The sequence below is a fragment of the Panthera leo genome, chromosome A1 (assembly GCF_018350215.1).
Source record: "Panthera leo isolate Ple1 chromosome A1, P.leo_Ple1_pat1.1, whole genome shotgun sequence".
In the NCBI taxonomy this organism is placed as follows: domain Eukaryota; kingdom Metazoa; phylum Chordata; class Mammalia; order Carnivora; family Felidae; genus Panthera; species Panthera leo.
Window position 1 is genome coordinate 115,542,371 of NC_056679.1, and position 14,510 is coordinate 115,556,880.

General features: G+C 47.5%; 1 protein-coding gene across 3 annotated transcripts; it reads right to left on the reverse strand.

Annotated features, from left to right (window-relative positions):
* Positions 1 to 1,942: 1,942 nt before the first annotated feature.
* Positions 1,943 to 9,267, reverse strand: SPATA24 (spermatogenesis associated 24). Of its 3 annotated transcripts, XM_042936706.1 has the most exons (8): positions 9,196 to 9,267; positions 7,645 to 7,749; positions 7,320 to 7,437; positions 5,730 to 5,795; positions 5,372 to 5,502; positions 5,209 to 5,279; positions 2,197 to 2,299; positions 1,943 to 2,104 (listed from the first exon to the last, which is right to left on the reverse strand). In XM_042936706.1, exons 4-8 carry the CDS (start codon positions 5,793 to 5,795, stop codon positions 1,960 to 1,962), a joined length of 516 nt encoding a protein of 171 aa, XP_042792640.1. In that variant the 5' UTR covers positions 7,320 to 7,437; positions 7,645 to 7,749; positions 9,196 to 9,267; the 3' UTR covers positions 1,943 to 1,959. The 3 variants fall into 3 exon arrangements, with proteins under 3 accessions (XP_042792640.1, XP_042792637.1, XP_042792634.1); XM_042936703.1 differs by lacking the exons at positions 7,320 to 7,437; positions 7,645 to 7,749; positions 9,196 to 9,267 and adding an exon at positions 6,973 to 7,124 and having other exon boundaries at positions 1,943 to 2,089; XM_042936700.1 differs by lacking the exons at positions 7,320 to 7,437; positions 7,645 to 7,749; positions 9,196 to 9,267 and adding an exon at positions 6,973 to 7,124.
* Positions 9,268 to 14,510: the final 5,243 nt, after the last annotated feature.

A 14,510-nucleotide genomic window follows, 5' to 3' on the forward strand; every position in this document is an offset into this window, starting at 1 on the left:
TTAGCCTCCGCCGGTGCCGCGGGCGCCCGCACTGTCCCCGCCCCGCCCGCGGGTGTCGTGGGGTCACCGCGCCTTAAAGCGGCCGCGTCCGCTCGCGAAGCGGTGGCGTCGCTAGCAGGAGAGACTTGGGCCCTAGGCTCTACTTTTCCAGCTTTCTCCCCTGGCGCGGGCCAGAAGCCTAGGGTGCATCGCCAGGCTTTGGCTGACATGAAGGTGAGGGAAAGGCAGGTGTGCAACTTGAAGCCAGGGGCTAGGCCCATCTCCACTCCTCCACAGGCTAGGAAACAGGATGAGCAGGGGTCTGCCTAACAAGGACCATGGTGGTATGGATTAGAATGTGAGCCAGGGGGCCAGGACCACACTTTCAGACCAGGCAACTCAGATCTTGTGAGCAATTTCATCTTCTCCTTAGCCCCCAGTGTCTTCCCATCACCTCAGTGCACCCCTTCTCCCCAGCCTTATCACTTGTACTAGCTAGAGTTCATAAGGGTGTACCCACCACCTTCCTTGACCCATCAGCCCACGATCCGATAGAAAGCATTGCTTGGTAAGCTCCCTCGACCCAGAAAGTTGTGCCAGGGCCTCAGGTAGGTGCTGTCTCTGGCTGGACCCATTGCCTTTAGTGGGAACATCCTGGATGGGGCTGGAGTGCATAGCTCTAGCATTCCCATTCTGCCTTGGCACCTAGAACAAGCCCTGGATGCCTATGTGGGGTCTCCTAGGAACCTCTGGGGGTAGCTGTAGCCCCCTGTATAAAGACTCTGAGGTAGAAAGAGCTCTGTGCTCTCCCAGGCACTTGCAAGGCCCTCACTCCAGCCCCCACCACCTCAGGACTCACCCTGGGGACAGGAACAGATTGGGCAGGAGTCACCACCTGTCATAGCCCTGGGACAATGACAATGGGCACCCTTTACCCTTAAACTTCTGGCTTCGAGTTCCTACTATGATTCAGGCTCCGGGTGGCCTTGGAGCAAACACATCAGCACCCCCATCCCCATTGTACTCATCCTCACACTGACCCAGGTTAGGCTAGACTTGACAAATCTGACTCAGCCTCCGAGTGGGTCTCCTGCCTGGGTATGTCTCCATGATCACCTAGCCATCAGAGATGGCTTGTGAAAGGATCAAGCCTGCCTATCATCTAGCCCTGCATATGCAACTTTAGCGAGTCCTAGACCCTTCGCAGACTTCCCCCACCTTAAAAATAGACATAGCATGGTCCTTTTCCCTTCCTTCCCTTTGGGAAGACTCGAGCTTCTGTTTGGGGGAAGTGTAAGAAGGTCCAAGTGTGATTCACAGGTATAACATAACATTATATGATGGAAACTGATTTCCCAAATTCATCGTGGTCCTGGAACCCATGATCTTTGATGTCTCTGGTCAGGACTTCACACACACACACACACACACACACACACACACACACACACACAGAGCCCTTCCTGCTCTATAGCCAAGTTGGGAGAGTTAAATTTACCAAGGCACTGGGAGTGGGGTGGGGTGTTTACAGGTAACCAGGGGTAACCAGAGCTGTTTACATAGGGAGGGATTAAATACCAAGAGTAGGAAGGACAGTGCCTATTAGACAACAAAGTAGTCCTCCCCTACGCTATACCCCCACACTTTCACTCCCCCTACTATCCAAGGGAGGGAGGGAAGTGGCAGGGGCTGGAGACTTGAGCAGCATCCTTTTCTGAGCCAAGGAGTGGCCTGGAAAGTAGTGGTCCAAGGCCTGTCCCCCACCCAGTCCCTGGTAACTTGATTCTCCCTTCTGTCATGAAGGCCCCGGAGGCAGGCAGGAGAGAAAAAAAAAGAGTGCCTTCTGCCTCTTCCCTGGGAGTCAGGGCACCGGTGAGGCCTGACGTGGCAGAAGCAGAAACCCACAGGGATGGGGACCCCCACAGCAGAGAAGGCAGAGGTCCAGCATTACAGCTACAGAACAGGAAGGTGAAGACAATTTTATTTTTCCCTGGGATGCTGGTGGCTCCGGGCCTGACGCGTCCCCGAGGCTTTCTTATGCTTCTGGTCCAGCACTTGGGCCATGTAGTTCTCCTGTTGCTTCTGGATCCGGTAGTCAGACATGTGATTCCTGCAATGGAGCTGGCTGGGCATGGGCTGGGGACAGTCTAGGGTAGGGACCAGAGAGCTGGCTCCCTACTTCCATCAACAACCCCCAGCCTAGCCCAGACACCTCACCTGAAGATCTGTTTCTGCTGGCTGATAACTTGCTGCAACTCCTTAATCTCATTCTCTTTGCCATTAAGTATATCTTCTTGCTTTATAATGTGAGACTCAATTTCTGTGGGGGAGAGAGGCAGGGAGAAGGCGTGGTTCCCATCCGAAGGGCTCCTTCCTGAGATAAGGCATTCATTCCCTTATGGGTCTTTTTAGAACTTGGCTCTCCTGACCCAGGGGTTCTCCACAAGTAGCTGTTAACATCATGGTAAGAATGAGTTTATTATGGCGTTTTGATAGGATGGTGACTGAGCGGCACAATGTCTGCTGAATGTGTCAGTGACTTTACAACTCTATTCTGGACCAGGTGACTCACATGAGGGCAGGAAAAGGCCTCTGCAGAGTGGTGGACAGTGCTGCCCAAAGGCAGGAGGATGAATGGCTCCTGTCCCTAACTCCTGCTGATCTTCACAGCTATCACCTCCTTGGCAAGACACTTCCTAGTTTAAAGTACAACCTCTCCCAATAGTTCCTATCCCTTTTTCCTGCTTTCTTTTTCTTCTTAACACTTATACCTAATATACCACATATTTTACTCACTTTTCTTCTCTGCTAGGATTTACATCCATGAAATCCATAATGATAAATATTATTTAAATTTACTGCTTTAACCCTAAGGCCTAAAATCGTACCAGGCACATAGAAGGTGCACAATAAATTTATTTGTGGAATGAATGACCAGGATATCCTCTGGGGAGTTAGGACTTAGAAACATCACTTAGTTCAGTCATCTCAATCCAACCAGACGTACTGAGGGCCAGCTGGATGCCCAGACTTGTGCTAGGGCTTAAGGAGAGAAGACAGGGCCCCTACCCTCAAGGAGGCAGCTCCTGAAAGAGAGTTAAAACTCAGGAACTGATCAGAGAACAGAGGGTGATGTTTTAGCAGTGTTAATATTGATGAGACAGTATTGCTACTTTGGGCAAGTTGCCTCCTCTTCTAGACCCATTTTCTCATCTGTAATATGGGGACAGGGACAGCACAGGGGCGTGAGGTGAGAGGAGACAGTGGTGACAAAGCTTACCCCAAATTAAGTGCTCATTAGATGCAAGGATGATTTTTGTGTCTTGCATCAAAATCGAAAGAGGTTGTAGGGATGGGGGGGGAGGCGGTGCTTCATTTACATAAACTGACCCTTAGGGAGCCCTGGAAAATTCTGATCCTCCTAGGAAGAAAATCCCACCACGTTTAAAGATTAGACAAATATTAACTAGAACACAAGGTCTAAAAAATGTAGAAATGCTGAAGTATTTAAGGTTTCAGAAGAGAAGATTTGGTAAAAAGTTAATGCACAGCATAGAAAAGAGGAGACAAAGACACAGGAGAAGGAAGAGAATGAAAATGAGCTCACTCGGTCATAGGACCATGCCTATTGAACCTTCTTCCCCAGGTCACGCAGATTGATTGATTGTGAAGTTCTTTTGGGAAAAGACATCAGAAATTTATGTGAATCTTTTAAAATAAATTAGAGATGAATTTAAAATAAATAGCACCCACAGAGAGAATGGTTAGAAAATCCCTTTGAGAAAAATAAGAAACTATGTAAGTATAAAAAACAAACTAAAACCACAAAAAGGGAGGTTCCCCAACCTGGCCAACAGGCCAGGGGGAGGCTCAGGTCATGAGATTTGCTCAGGTGAGGGCTTGTGTCCCACTGGAGGGGTCTGGGACATTCTGGGGGAGGGTAGCCAAGTTCCATCCCCATAGCATACACACACACACACACACACACACACACACACACACACACACCCCTTCCACAAGCAGATATAGAACCCCGTGGCTTTGGCTGATCTCTAGGAAATGCTCGAGTACCACCAGAAAAGAACTCTAGGTTTCTTTTAGGGAAGTATGGGGACAGGCAGAGAGACAGGAAGGAGTGGGGTCTGGTGGCCTTGGGTACAGAGGCAGTGACTGCCTGCTGGGCCCCAGGAGGCCCTACTGAGAGCCCTTGGTCAAACAGCCACAAGGCCTGTCAGCCTACCTAGTCAGATCAAGATATTGGCCTGTTGGCATCTTATTAGTAAGAGTACTCACCAAGGGAGAGAGAGGGCTGGATTGGTGGGTACGGGTGCCCAAGACTTCAGGTGACAATCCATCAGAAGGGACTCTGAATCTCTTTTGGAATTGGGCTCTGGTCTCTGGCCTACTCAAAATCTGCTGCAATGTATGAAGCAGATGTTGCATGTGGAATTCAGATCTGTTCCTTAAACCAGGTAAGGGGAATTTAGTGTTCTGGGAAACTGAAAGGCATTCCTGGGATCTAGAGACACTGGGTGGCTGACAGAAAGTGCCCCACAGCTCATGGCACCAAGTGAGCCAACAAGGAGCCACATACATCTGCACAGAGCAGAGATGAAAACTAATGGCCTATGGGCATATTATACTTAGCCTATACAATAGTTTTAAAATTTCTAAATCAGTTGCCAACACTAAAAAGTCAGAAAAGTTTCCATGAAAAACTGGCTTCCAGTTTCTTTTTTAAGGATCTGACAATACTGCCCCCCTCCTCCCCAGAGCAGAGGCACTAAGCCCTTGAGAGAGGGCACGGCTCTTCCTGTCACCACAGTCCCTACCCCTCGCTACTGGGTCCCTAGCAGTCAGCTCCCAGATAGGACTGTGCTTGCCCTGCTGTTCCTCTTGTAAAAGGTATGAGTGAAGTACACTATTTCTAATACCCATCAAAAGTGGGAAAACAAAAGTTGGACTAAAAGGTCGTATGTTTCAAGAAAAATGGGAGCGAGCCCATTCCTTTATGGCCATGAAGAATATTGTACACCAACTGCTTCCCTCATTTCCGTGGCCTGCCTGGTCCCTGAAGGCCTTTGCGATGGTGTGGCCCGCCTGGGCCTCCTGGTATCCTCAGCCGGGGGCAGAAGTTGGGGTGAAACCCTGCCCTTGACACAGGCACTGCGCTGTTAGGGAAGAGCCCATGTATGTAAGCGTGGGGGGGAGCACGGGCCTCCCGCCTACCATTGCACTTGGTGATGAGCTGGTCCTTCTTACTGGATTCCTGCAGGGCTCTGCTCTTGACACTGGACAGCCTGGGTGGAGAAGATAAGACAAGAGAGGGTGGGAAGGCTGACAGGCAGCCTGGACCCCCAACCCTTCACAACCCTTTGAAAGGCCCACTCACGCTTTTTCAAAAGCCAGCTTCTCTTTCTCCAGCTGTTTAGATAGCACCTCTACCTCTCCGAGGGCAAACTGCAACTTCTCCTCTTCCTTGGCCAGGAGGACCTTGGTCTTGGCATGGGCAGCTTTCTCTTCCTGCAGGAACAGAAAGCAGTGACCTCATTACCCCTGAGCTACCCTAGGTCTCCTAGGTTCCATTAACAGCTCCATTTCTCAGACAGGCATATAGAAGCCAGGGTACAGGAAGATTCTGTCCTCACTACTAGGGCAGGAAGCTGTCAGAGGCCAATAATAACTGTGCCCATCCACAGGGATCCCAGGAAATGGGGGAAGATCAGGAGCCCACAGAGGCCCTTACTTACCACCAGCTTCTTTTCCACTGCCTGGAACTCTTCTTTACTGACAAAATTTTCATCCTGGAGAACCATCTGCAACAGAGCCTGGCTCAGGGAGGGCCTGGGGCTGGTGTTGAAGGGGTACTCTCTAGGGACCAGGACCAAGGTTAGACAATGGGATGATACCCAGGGCACCTAGGATGAGACTTGGGCTCTGAACAGGGAGAATTTGGTTCCATAAGATTCACAGAGGCTCAGCTCTAGGTCCTGCCCTCAAGGAGCAACCAGTGTGATATAGGAGATAGCCCATGGCCAGTACTTCTAACACAGTGTGCACTATGATGGAGAAGCACAAAAGGCTGTGGTGCCCAGAGGAGGCCCCTGGTCTGGGGAAGGGTCAGACCTGCTTCTGGAGAAGGGGTCATCAGACATGAGCTCTGACTGGTAAACAGGGGTGGGCAAGAAGAGGGGGTGGAACAGAAAAGTGTTCTAGATGGTGAGAACATACATGCAAAGGCCAGCTGCAAAGAAGAGCTGGGTACCCTCAGGGAATTGCAGGTAATTGAATGCCTAGAGCTGCACGCACCCCTCAGGGTGAGAAATAAATGTTAAGTCAGTTTTGTTTCTGAGATGGAGATATCTCCCAGCTGTCTTATCAAGATAGAAAATAAAAACAGAAAAACCATGAACTTCAGCTGCCCAAGACTTTACCATGCCTGTCCAGGTAATCTGTGTCTCCAATGCTTTGAACTCATGAACTAGGATTTGACTCAGAAGGCAAAAGCAAAGGGGCATTAAAGGGTCGCAGGCCCTTAAGTTAACATGTGCAAGAGACAAACCTGTGCTTACTGCACTCAAAATGGCGCTGCATTAGACACTGGGGAGGAGATGTCCATAATGGAAAACGCGTTATAGTTTCAATACCTGCATCTGAGAACCCCGGGGAAGCCAATGAAGTTATCTCCAATTAGAAGTGGGGAAAGTGAGGCTCAGTGAATACACGGGGAGATATCTAGTACGCCTTACACAACCAGACAGAGAGTAGAAAGCAACTTAATTTTGTTTAAATTCCCTGGAAAATTATCATGAAGACCTTGACCCTTTTTGGCTCCACCCCTACCAGCCAGAACATACTCGGGCCCCGCCTCCTCCTGATGACGCCATTGGCAATGTGCTCTAAGCTCGCCATCGGCGTCGGGACAGGGTCTGGCCCCGCCCCCGCCATTTAGGTGTCCGGTCCGGCCCTCCCCCAGCTCTTCGGGCTGCATACCACATTCCTCAGCTGGTGAATCAGTTCCTCCTGAGACTCGATCACGTCCCGCAGTTGATCGAAAGCGAGACACACTGATCCTGACCCCCCCTGCGACCACCCGAGGGGCGTCGCCATCTTTCCCCCCCGCCAGCTCGTTGGAAATGTCTCTGGGCGCCTCACCCACCGACGTTCACCAATGAGAATGGGACGCCATAGAGCACCTTGGCAACCGGGGGCGGGGACTTTCTTTGTTAGTAGGGATGGAGCCCGCCTCTTAAAGGAGCCACACTCTTAAAAGCACAGCCTTCCCGTGGAGGAACTTCTAACAACCCTTAGGGATTTAAGTTTATACTTTATTTGCACACCTGTTTTATCTTGTGTTCGTCACGCAGACCTGAGGAGCAGACGGGGCACGGTTTGGTGAACAGCCCTCACTCAGACAGGGCCCTCAGCCTTATCCCAGGGCCTGTTAAACTGCAAGACCTGTGAAGCAAGAGCCAGCTAAGGCAACTCCTGCATTTTTAACGTTAACAGCTCTCTTTCTCCCACCCTAATCTCTGGATTTCACCCAGAGTATGAGACTCCAGGCTCCTGTGATTTCTTTTACAAGTACGAATACATTTAGTATTTAGGTAATCTGAACCCAAGCAATGAAGGGAAGCACAGACCAGAAAAGGAGAGTGGCCTCACCCAAGATGAAGAGTCCTCATACTCTGGTACCTGGTTGTTGGTAGCCACATTGGAGCCAGGTGCCACCATGTCAAAGTGCCGGGGACGGCCCAGAGATCAGGAGAACTGAAGAGGGGCATGAAAGACACGGAGAATGGAGGTAGACAAGGATAAAGTGATCACACACACCCATTGAGGATATAGGGGGATCATCACATCCCCATTGAAGGCTTTCTTCAAAACCCAAATAAGATTAAATAAGCTTAGGAAAAATCGGAGCGAATATTCACTGAGTATTCACTATTCTGTGGCACCATTAAGCTTTTTCATGTGATCTTCACAATAACCTTGGGAAGTAGGTTATAATACCCTTAACCAGGTTCTATGAGAATGAGTAACTTGCCAAGTTCACTCAAGCTAGGAAACCCTGGAACAGGGTTTTAACACGGAAAGTTTGATTTCAGAGTCCATGTTCTTAACCATGATGCTGCGTTACATTTTTGTTGAACATATTGGATACTAAAGTTATGAAATTTGATACCCCCCAGGCAGGAAATGACTATATTAAGGAGTTTGGAAAAAGTGTTATCAGTGACCAGGAAGGGAAGCTGAAAATTCAGGTGGGCCACTCAGGCTGCTCCCCAAAGCTCCTTAGGGACATATTTTGGGGTTGGAATTTGTGGCCTGATAAATGTGACCATTCCTGTGAGTCTCCCAGTGGTAGCCCTTGTTTTATCTTTCCTTGTTTCTTGTTTTTGTTCTCACATCCTTGAGAGCAAGGCCTTTTCTGTTGACCAATCTTAAAGGGCCTAGAGCAGTACCATCCAATAAAATGTAAGTGATGGATATAGTCTATATCTGCACTGTCCAATACTGCAGCCACTAGCCACATTTGGCTGTTTAGCACTTGAAATGTGGCTCATGAGACTTGAGGAATTGTTTTAAATTATTAAAAGTTTTGATTAGTTAACATTTTAATTTAAATAGCCATAGTGGCTTGTGGCTACTGTGTTGGACAGCAAGGGCCTAGAAGGTGTCTTGTAGGTTGTGTGCCTCAGCACAGCACCTTCTTGGAGTTTTGTCTGTTGAATGTGAGTGTTCATCTGAATCACCCTGGACAAAGCTGCACATTCCTCTGGGGCAGGAATACCTGGATTCCCCCCTTGAACTGTCTCTTCTCTCTCAAGTCTTTAATGAGATGCTACTTCTTTTTTTTAAGTTTATTTATTTATTTTGGGGGAGAGAGAGAGCATGAGCAGGGGAGGGGTGGTGGTTGGGGGAAAAAGACTGAATCCCCAGCGCAGAGCCTGCTGCAGGGCTTGAACCCACGAAACCATGAGATCATGACCTGAGCCGAAATCAAGAGTCAGACTCTTAACCAACAGAGCCACCCAGGCACCCCTGAAATGCTAATTTGATAACCCTTGCCATTCACATTCACCTCCAGAAGCTGGAATAGGCTGCCCCTCAGGGCAAAACTCTGGAGTGTAGTAGTCTCCACCAGCCAATTCCCCGGGGAGGGAAAGTTGTGAGCAAGAGAGAACCCTGGATCCAGGTCTGCACCCTGCATACCAGCATGAACATGACGGATTGTCCTCTGGTTGAGGACTGCCACAGACTCCCCCTCTGTATGTCAACAAACATTCCAGGCTCCTGGCCGGCCAGGGCTCAGTAAGACTCAGGATGGCAGGACATCACAAACAGCTCTGTGATCCTGCCCCGGAAAGTGTTGCCTTTCTGCACAGGGTTATCCTTCTGGTTGATGTTCCCATTTTCTGTTGCTGTATAACTAACCACCTAAAATTTACAGCTTAAAAAAAAAATCATTTTGCTCAGGAATCTTACATTTAGGCGGGGTTCGATAGTGAAAGTTCATCTCTGCTCCATGATGTAGTATCAGATGGGATTTTGGTGGGGGGACTGGGAAAGGAGAGGCTAGAAATTCTGTTTCCAAGGTGGCTCATTGATATAACTGGCAAATTTAGTGCTATCAGCAGGGAACGCATTTGAGCCTGAGGACCAAGTTTCTTGTCCCTCTCCATGGGCTATTTAGGCTTTCTCATAGCATGGTGATTAGGTTTAAGAGAAAGCATCCAAAGTGATAGGAAATGGAAGATGGCTGGGGCACCTGGGTGGCTCACTCGGTTGAGTGTCCGCCTTCGGCTCAGGTCATGATCTCACAGTTTGTGGGTTTGAGCCCCACTTCGGGCTATGTGCTGACATCTTGCTTAGAGCCTGGAGTCTGCTTCAGATTCTGTGTCTCCTTCTCTCTCTGCCCCTCCCCCACTTGCTCTCTGTCTCTCAAAAATAAATAAATGTTAAAAAAAACTAACAACAAAAAAAAGGAAATGGAAGATGACCACTTCCTTAAGGCTTAGGCCTAAAAAACAGTACAGTGTAATTTCTGCTATTTTCTATTTGTCAGGAGGCCTCAGGGTTCAGATTCAAGGAGAGGGGACACATCCCACTGTAGTTTCAAAGAATTTGGGCTGCACTTCCAGCCAATGTGCAGATGACTTGTCATTTCTTTAAGGTTCAGCTCAGATAAACCCAGAATGAAACTTAGTCTAGTGGGGGAGACAATCATCAAATAAATACTTACTTAAATCCTAAATTAAGTCATTATCCAAATAAATACATTATAGCTATGACAGGTGCTGAGAGGAATGGGTATTTTTTTTTTAATGTTTACTTATATTTAAGAGAAAGAGAGAGACAGCACAAGCGGCAGAGGGGCAGAGACAGGGAGAGAGACAGAGAATCTGAAGCAGGCTCCAGGCTCTGAGCTGTCAGCAGAGCCTGTTGTGGGGCTTGAACTCACAAACTACAAGATCATAACCTGAGCTGAAGTCAGACACTTAACTGACTGAGCCACCCAGGCGCCCCTGTATTTTTTTTTTTTTTAAGTAGTCTCCAGGCCTGACGTGGGGCTTGAACTGACGACCTGCTATTAATAAGAGTCATATGCTCTACCTAGGGGTGACTCTGCTGACAGCACAGAGCTCGCTTTGGATCCTCTGTCTCCCTCTCTCTCTGCCCCTCCCCAGCTTGTGCTCTCTTTCTCTCAAAAATAAATAAACATTAGAAAAAAAAAGTCATATGCTCTTTTAAATGAGCCAGCTAGGTGCCCTGGAAGGAAAGTATTTTAAAGGGAGATTTTGCCCCGTCTGGAGTGTCAGGGAAGGCTTCTGTGTGGAATCGGGATTTTGAGCTGAAACCTATTAAGATAAACCAGGAGGCACTTAACAAAGCAGGCAGGGGCAGGTGAGTGGGAAAGGGTTTCAGAAAGAGAGAATAGTATATGTAAGGTCCCTGGGGCAAAAGGGATTGGCAGAGTATAGTAATTAAGAGGCTAGTATGGGGGCACCCGGGTGGCTCAGTCAGTTTAGCGTCTGATTCTTGATTGCAGCTCAGGTCATGATCTCATTCTCTTCTCTCTCAAAAAATAAAATTAAAAAAAAAATAAAAACCTCAAAAAAAGAAAAAAGGCTAGTTTGGCAGAAAAGAAAAAGATAGATGTACAGGGCAAGCAGGGTCAGTGGCCAGAAACTTGGTAGAACCTTGTTAAGCATTAGACCCCACAAAGAACTTTGATGGTTTTTATTCTTGGAGCAAAAGAAAGCTACTGAAATATTTTAAGCGAGAGGATGACATAATTTATGCTCTGGGAAGATCTCTCTGGTTGCAGCAAGGTGTACAGATTGGAAGTGGCCCTGAGTAGATGCACAGAGACTACTTAAGAAGCTATTGCAGTTTTTATCAGAAAAAGCGGCTGGTAGTTTGGGAGTCAGATGGTGTCAGAGGAGATGAAGAGAGTAGTTGGATTTAGAATGTTCTGGAGGTCAAACTGATAGGATTTAACGAAGGAGGGTTACAAGACAAAAGGAAGCCAAGGTGTTTTGGTTGTCTACTGCTGCAAACAAACTACCCCAAAATGTAACGACTTAAAACAGTAACTATATTGTCATTTGCTCATGACTGGGTGGTTTGAACAGGGCTTGGTGGGACAGGCTATTTCTGTTCTGCCCATCAGCTAAGGTGGCCCAAACAGCGCAGCTTGGATCTTCTGTCTGGGTTCTTAGTCCTTGCTGCCAGCTCACTTGTTTGGTTCTCCTCTCCTCTCCTCTGCCTGGTTTCTCCATGGTTAGCTTAGTGGTCTCAGGGTGGTTGGACTTACATGGCAGCTGACTTCTCCTAAGTGCAAAAATGGAAGCTGCTAGTTTTGCCACATTCTTTTGGTTAAAGATCAAAGGCCAGTCCAGATTAGAAAGGGGACTATGCAAGGGCACAAATATTAAGCATGGTCCTTTGGGAGACTTCAAATTAAGTCTACCACACGGTTTCTTGGCTTTCTGACTTTCACACCTGGATCAATGGTGGTGTTATTCATGGAAATGGGAGCACTCAGAGTATTTTTCTGTCTTCTCTTAAAAAAAGAAATCACTGCAGGGACGCCTGGGTGGCTCAGTCGGTTAAGCGTCCAACTTAGGCTCAGGTCATGATCTCACATCTGTGGGTTCGAGCCCCGCATCAGGCTCTGTGCTGACAGTGCGGAGTGTGCTTGGGATTCTCTGTCCCTCTCTCTCTGCCCTTCCCCCACTCTCTCTCTCTCTTAAAAATAAACATTAAAAAAAATCACTGCATTCTGTAAGAAGGATGATTATATTTCAGGTCTCTCTCCCTCAGAGTTGATTTCACTGAAGCCTCAAACTGGATCACATTCCTGTTAAAGAACCTGAAGGTTTTCTTGATTTCCCCTTTGACATTCATCCCACTGGGGAGCTAACTTGTCTGAAGTTAGCTTTGCCCTCAGATATGAGCTCCAGGAGTTGGAGCTGTGGTGCTGGGTCTCACTTATTCCCCAACCCCCATCCCCAAAGCTCAGCCCACTGGACACACAGTAAGTTCTCCATCTTTGCTGAATTGAATCTCATCTCTATCTTTCTTCAAATGAAAGATATTGTTATGAACCATGTACTCTATATTTTGAATTTGTGTTTTTGTTTAGTAATTTCTACGCTCAAAGTGGGGCTTGAACGCATGACCCTGAGATCAAAAGTCACATGCTCTTCTGACTGAGCCACACAGGCACCCCCATGTACTGTATTTTTTTTTTTTTTTTTAGTATTTATTTTTGAGAGAGAGAGAGAGAGAGAGAGAGAGACAGAGTCTGAACAGGGGAGGGGCAGAGAGAGAGGGAGACACAGAATCTGAAGCAGGCTCCAGGCTCTGAGCTGTCAGCACGGAGCCCAATGCAGGGCTCGAACCCACTAGACGTGAAATCATGACCTGAGCCGAAGTTGGACGCTTAACTGACTGAGCCACCCAGGAGCCCCTGTACTGTATTTTTTAAACCAAGACTTTCCTAAATATGGGTCGTTGGGAACAAGGCCATTAGGGAACTGGGATAACACCTGATTTGGGGGCTAAGTAGTTTAGCTCTGTATGTAGGCTATAATATCCTGCAGCTGCTAGCATCTGATAGACAAGAAATACAGAATTAGTGATGCCACCAATGTTATCTATTGTTCTAAACATCAATAATTCCACTGATGGATGAGGGAAGACTGTAGCAGAGGAGAGACACTAAGCCTTCTCTAGTCCTAACTAGCTCCAAGGGAGTCCAGCATTCTGTGGTGCCTAAGGATGCCATGGACAAGGGTAAAAGAACAAAGGAAAAATATAGAGCCATTCTTTTTATATAAAATCGTTTAATTTCTTTCTCCGTTAAAATACACTCAATCTAGATGCAGTGGATCAGGTGACCAGAGTTCTCAAGATTCGTATTCCACCAGGAGCTGATTCCACCTCTGTCAAACCTGGCTCTGGTCACAGAACATTCACATCTTTAATTCCCAATACTGAGTGTGATGCAAGTGACGTCGTCAATATCGAACACATGGGTATATAGTTACGTGGTGGTCACTGCACGAGGTATCAACAATGCAGGCTCAAACATAGGATGTAGAGTAACTTGGCCCTTCCCCAAAATAAATATATTAGAGCACTAAGCTTATACCATAAATAAGTCCAAAATAAATACTAATTAAGAGCTAGCTTCTGTGAGGAACAGGGCATGCAGAGACAATGAACTTGCAGGTGTGGCCAGTTGTAACAGAAAGCTTCCGGAATCCCAACAATGCCTCCTCACAAAGTCAGTCCTGAGCATGAGGATGAAAATGAGAACAATGCAAGGCTTGGCCAGGCTGCGGGATCCCATGTTCCAGTGGGGTTTGGAGTTCAGTATAATTTCTAACAGTTTCCAACACAAAGCATAGCAGTGGCATTTTCTTACCAGTCACTTGTCCCAAGTTGTGAGGCCTGGAGCTGATCAAGGAAATTCAGAAGTTTTCTGGTATGAGCAGATGAACCTCAGGGTTGCTAATCTGGGGACATGGATTCCTTGAAGTTGCAGTGTCCTCTGTGTGAGAAGGGTTTTCACCCTCCCCTCCTCACTGCTGATCAGGCAGCGTGAAGAGCGCTTTCATTCTCATGAATGGGAGCTTCACCTTCTGCTTAAGCCACGAGCCCTGCTTTGCCCCACTTCCCCACCTCACACATCCCCATTCTGCATTAATGCTCACAAAAACATGTAGAGCTGCACGCCAAGACAGCAAGAATAAGCCTTACCTAAAGAGTTTATATGTGATCAGGAAACCTTCCAGAAGATGGAGGCAAGAGGAAGACGCTTATTTTACCACCATGTGGACAACCCATCTAAAATAGAACCCAGGAAGTCATAGTTTAGCCATATTTTGGACCATACGAAGTAGATTAAACTATTCTTCAGCCAAAGGCAAATACCGTTCTACTGAGGAAAGCCAGATTTGAGTGTTGTAGTCTATTAGGTAATAAACACAACACTACCATCAGTGCTTTAAAAACAG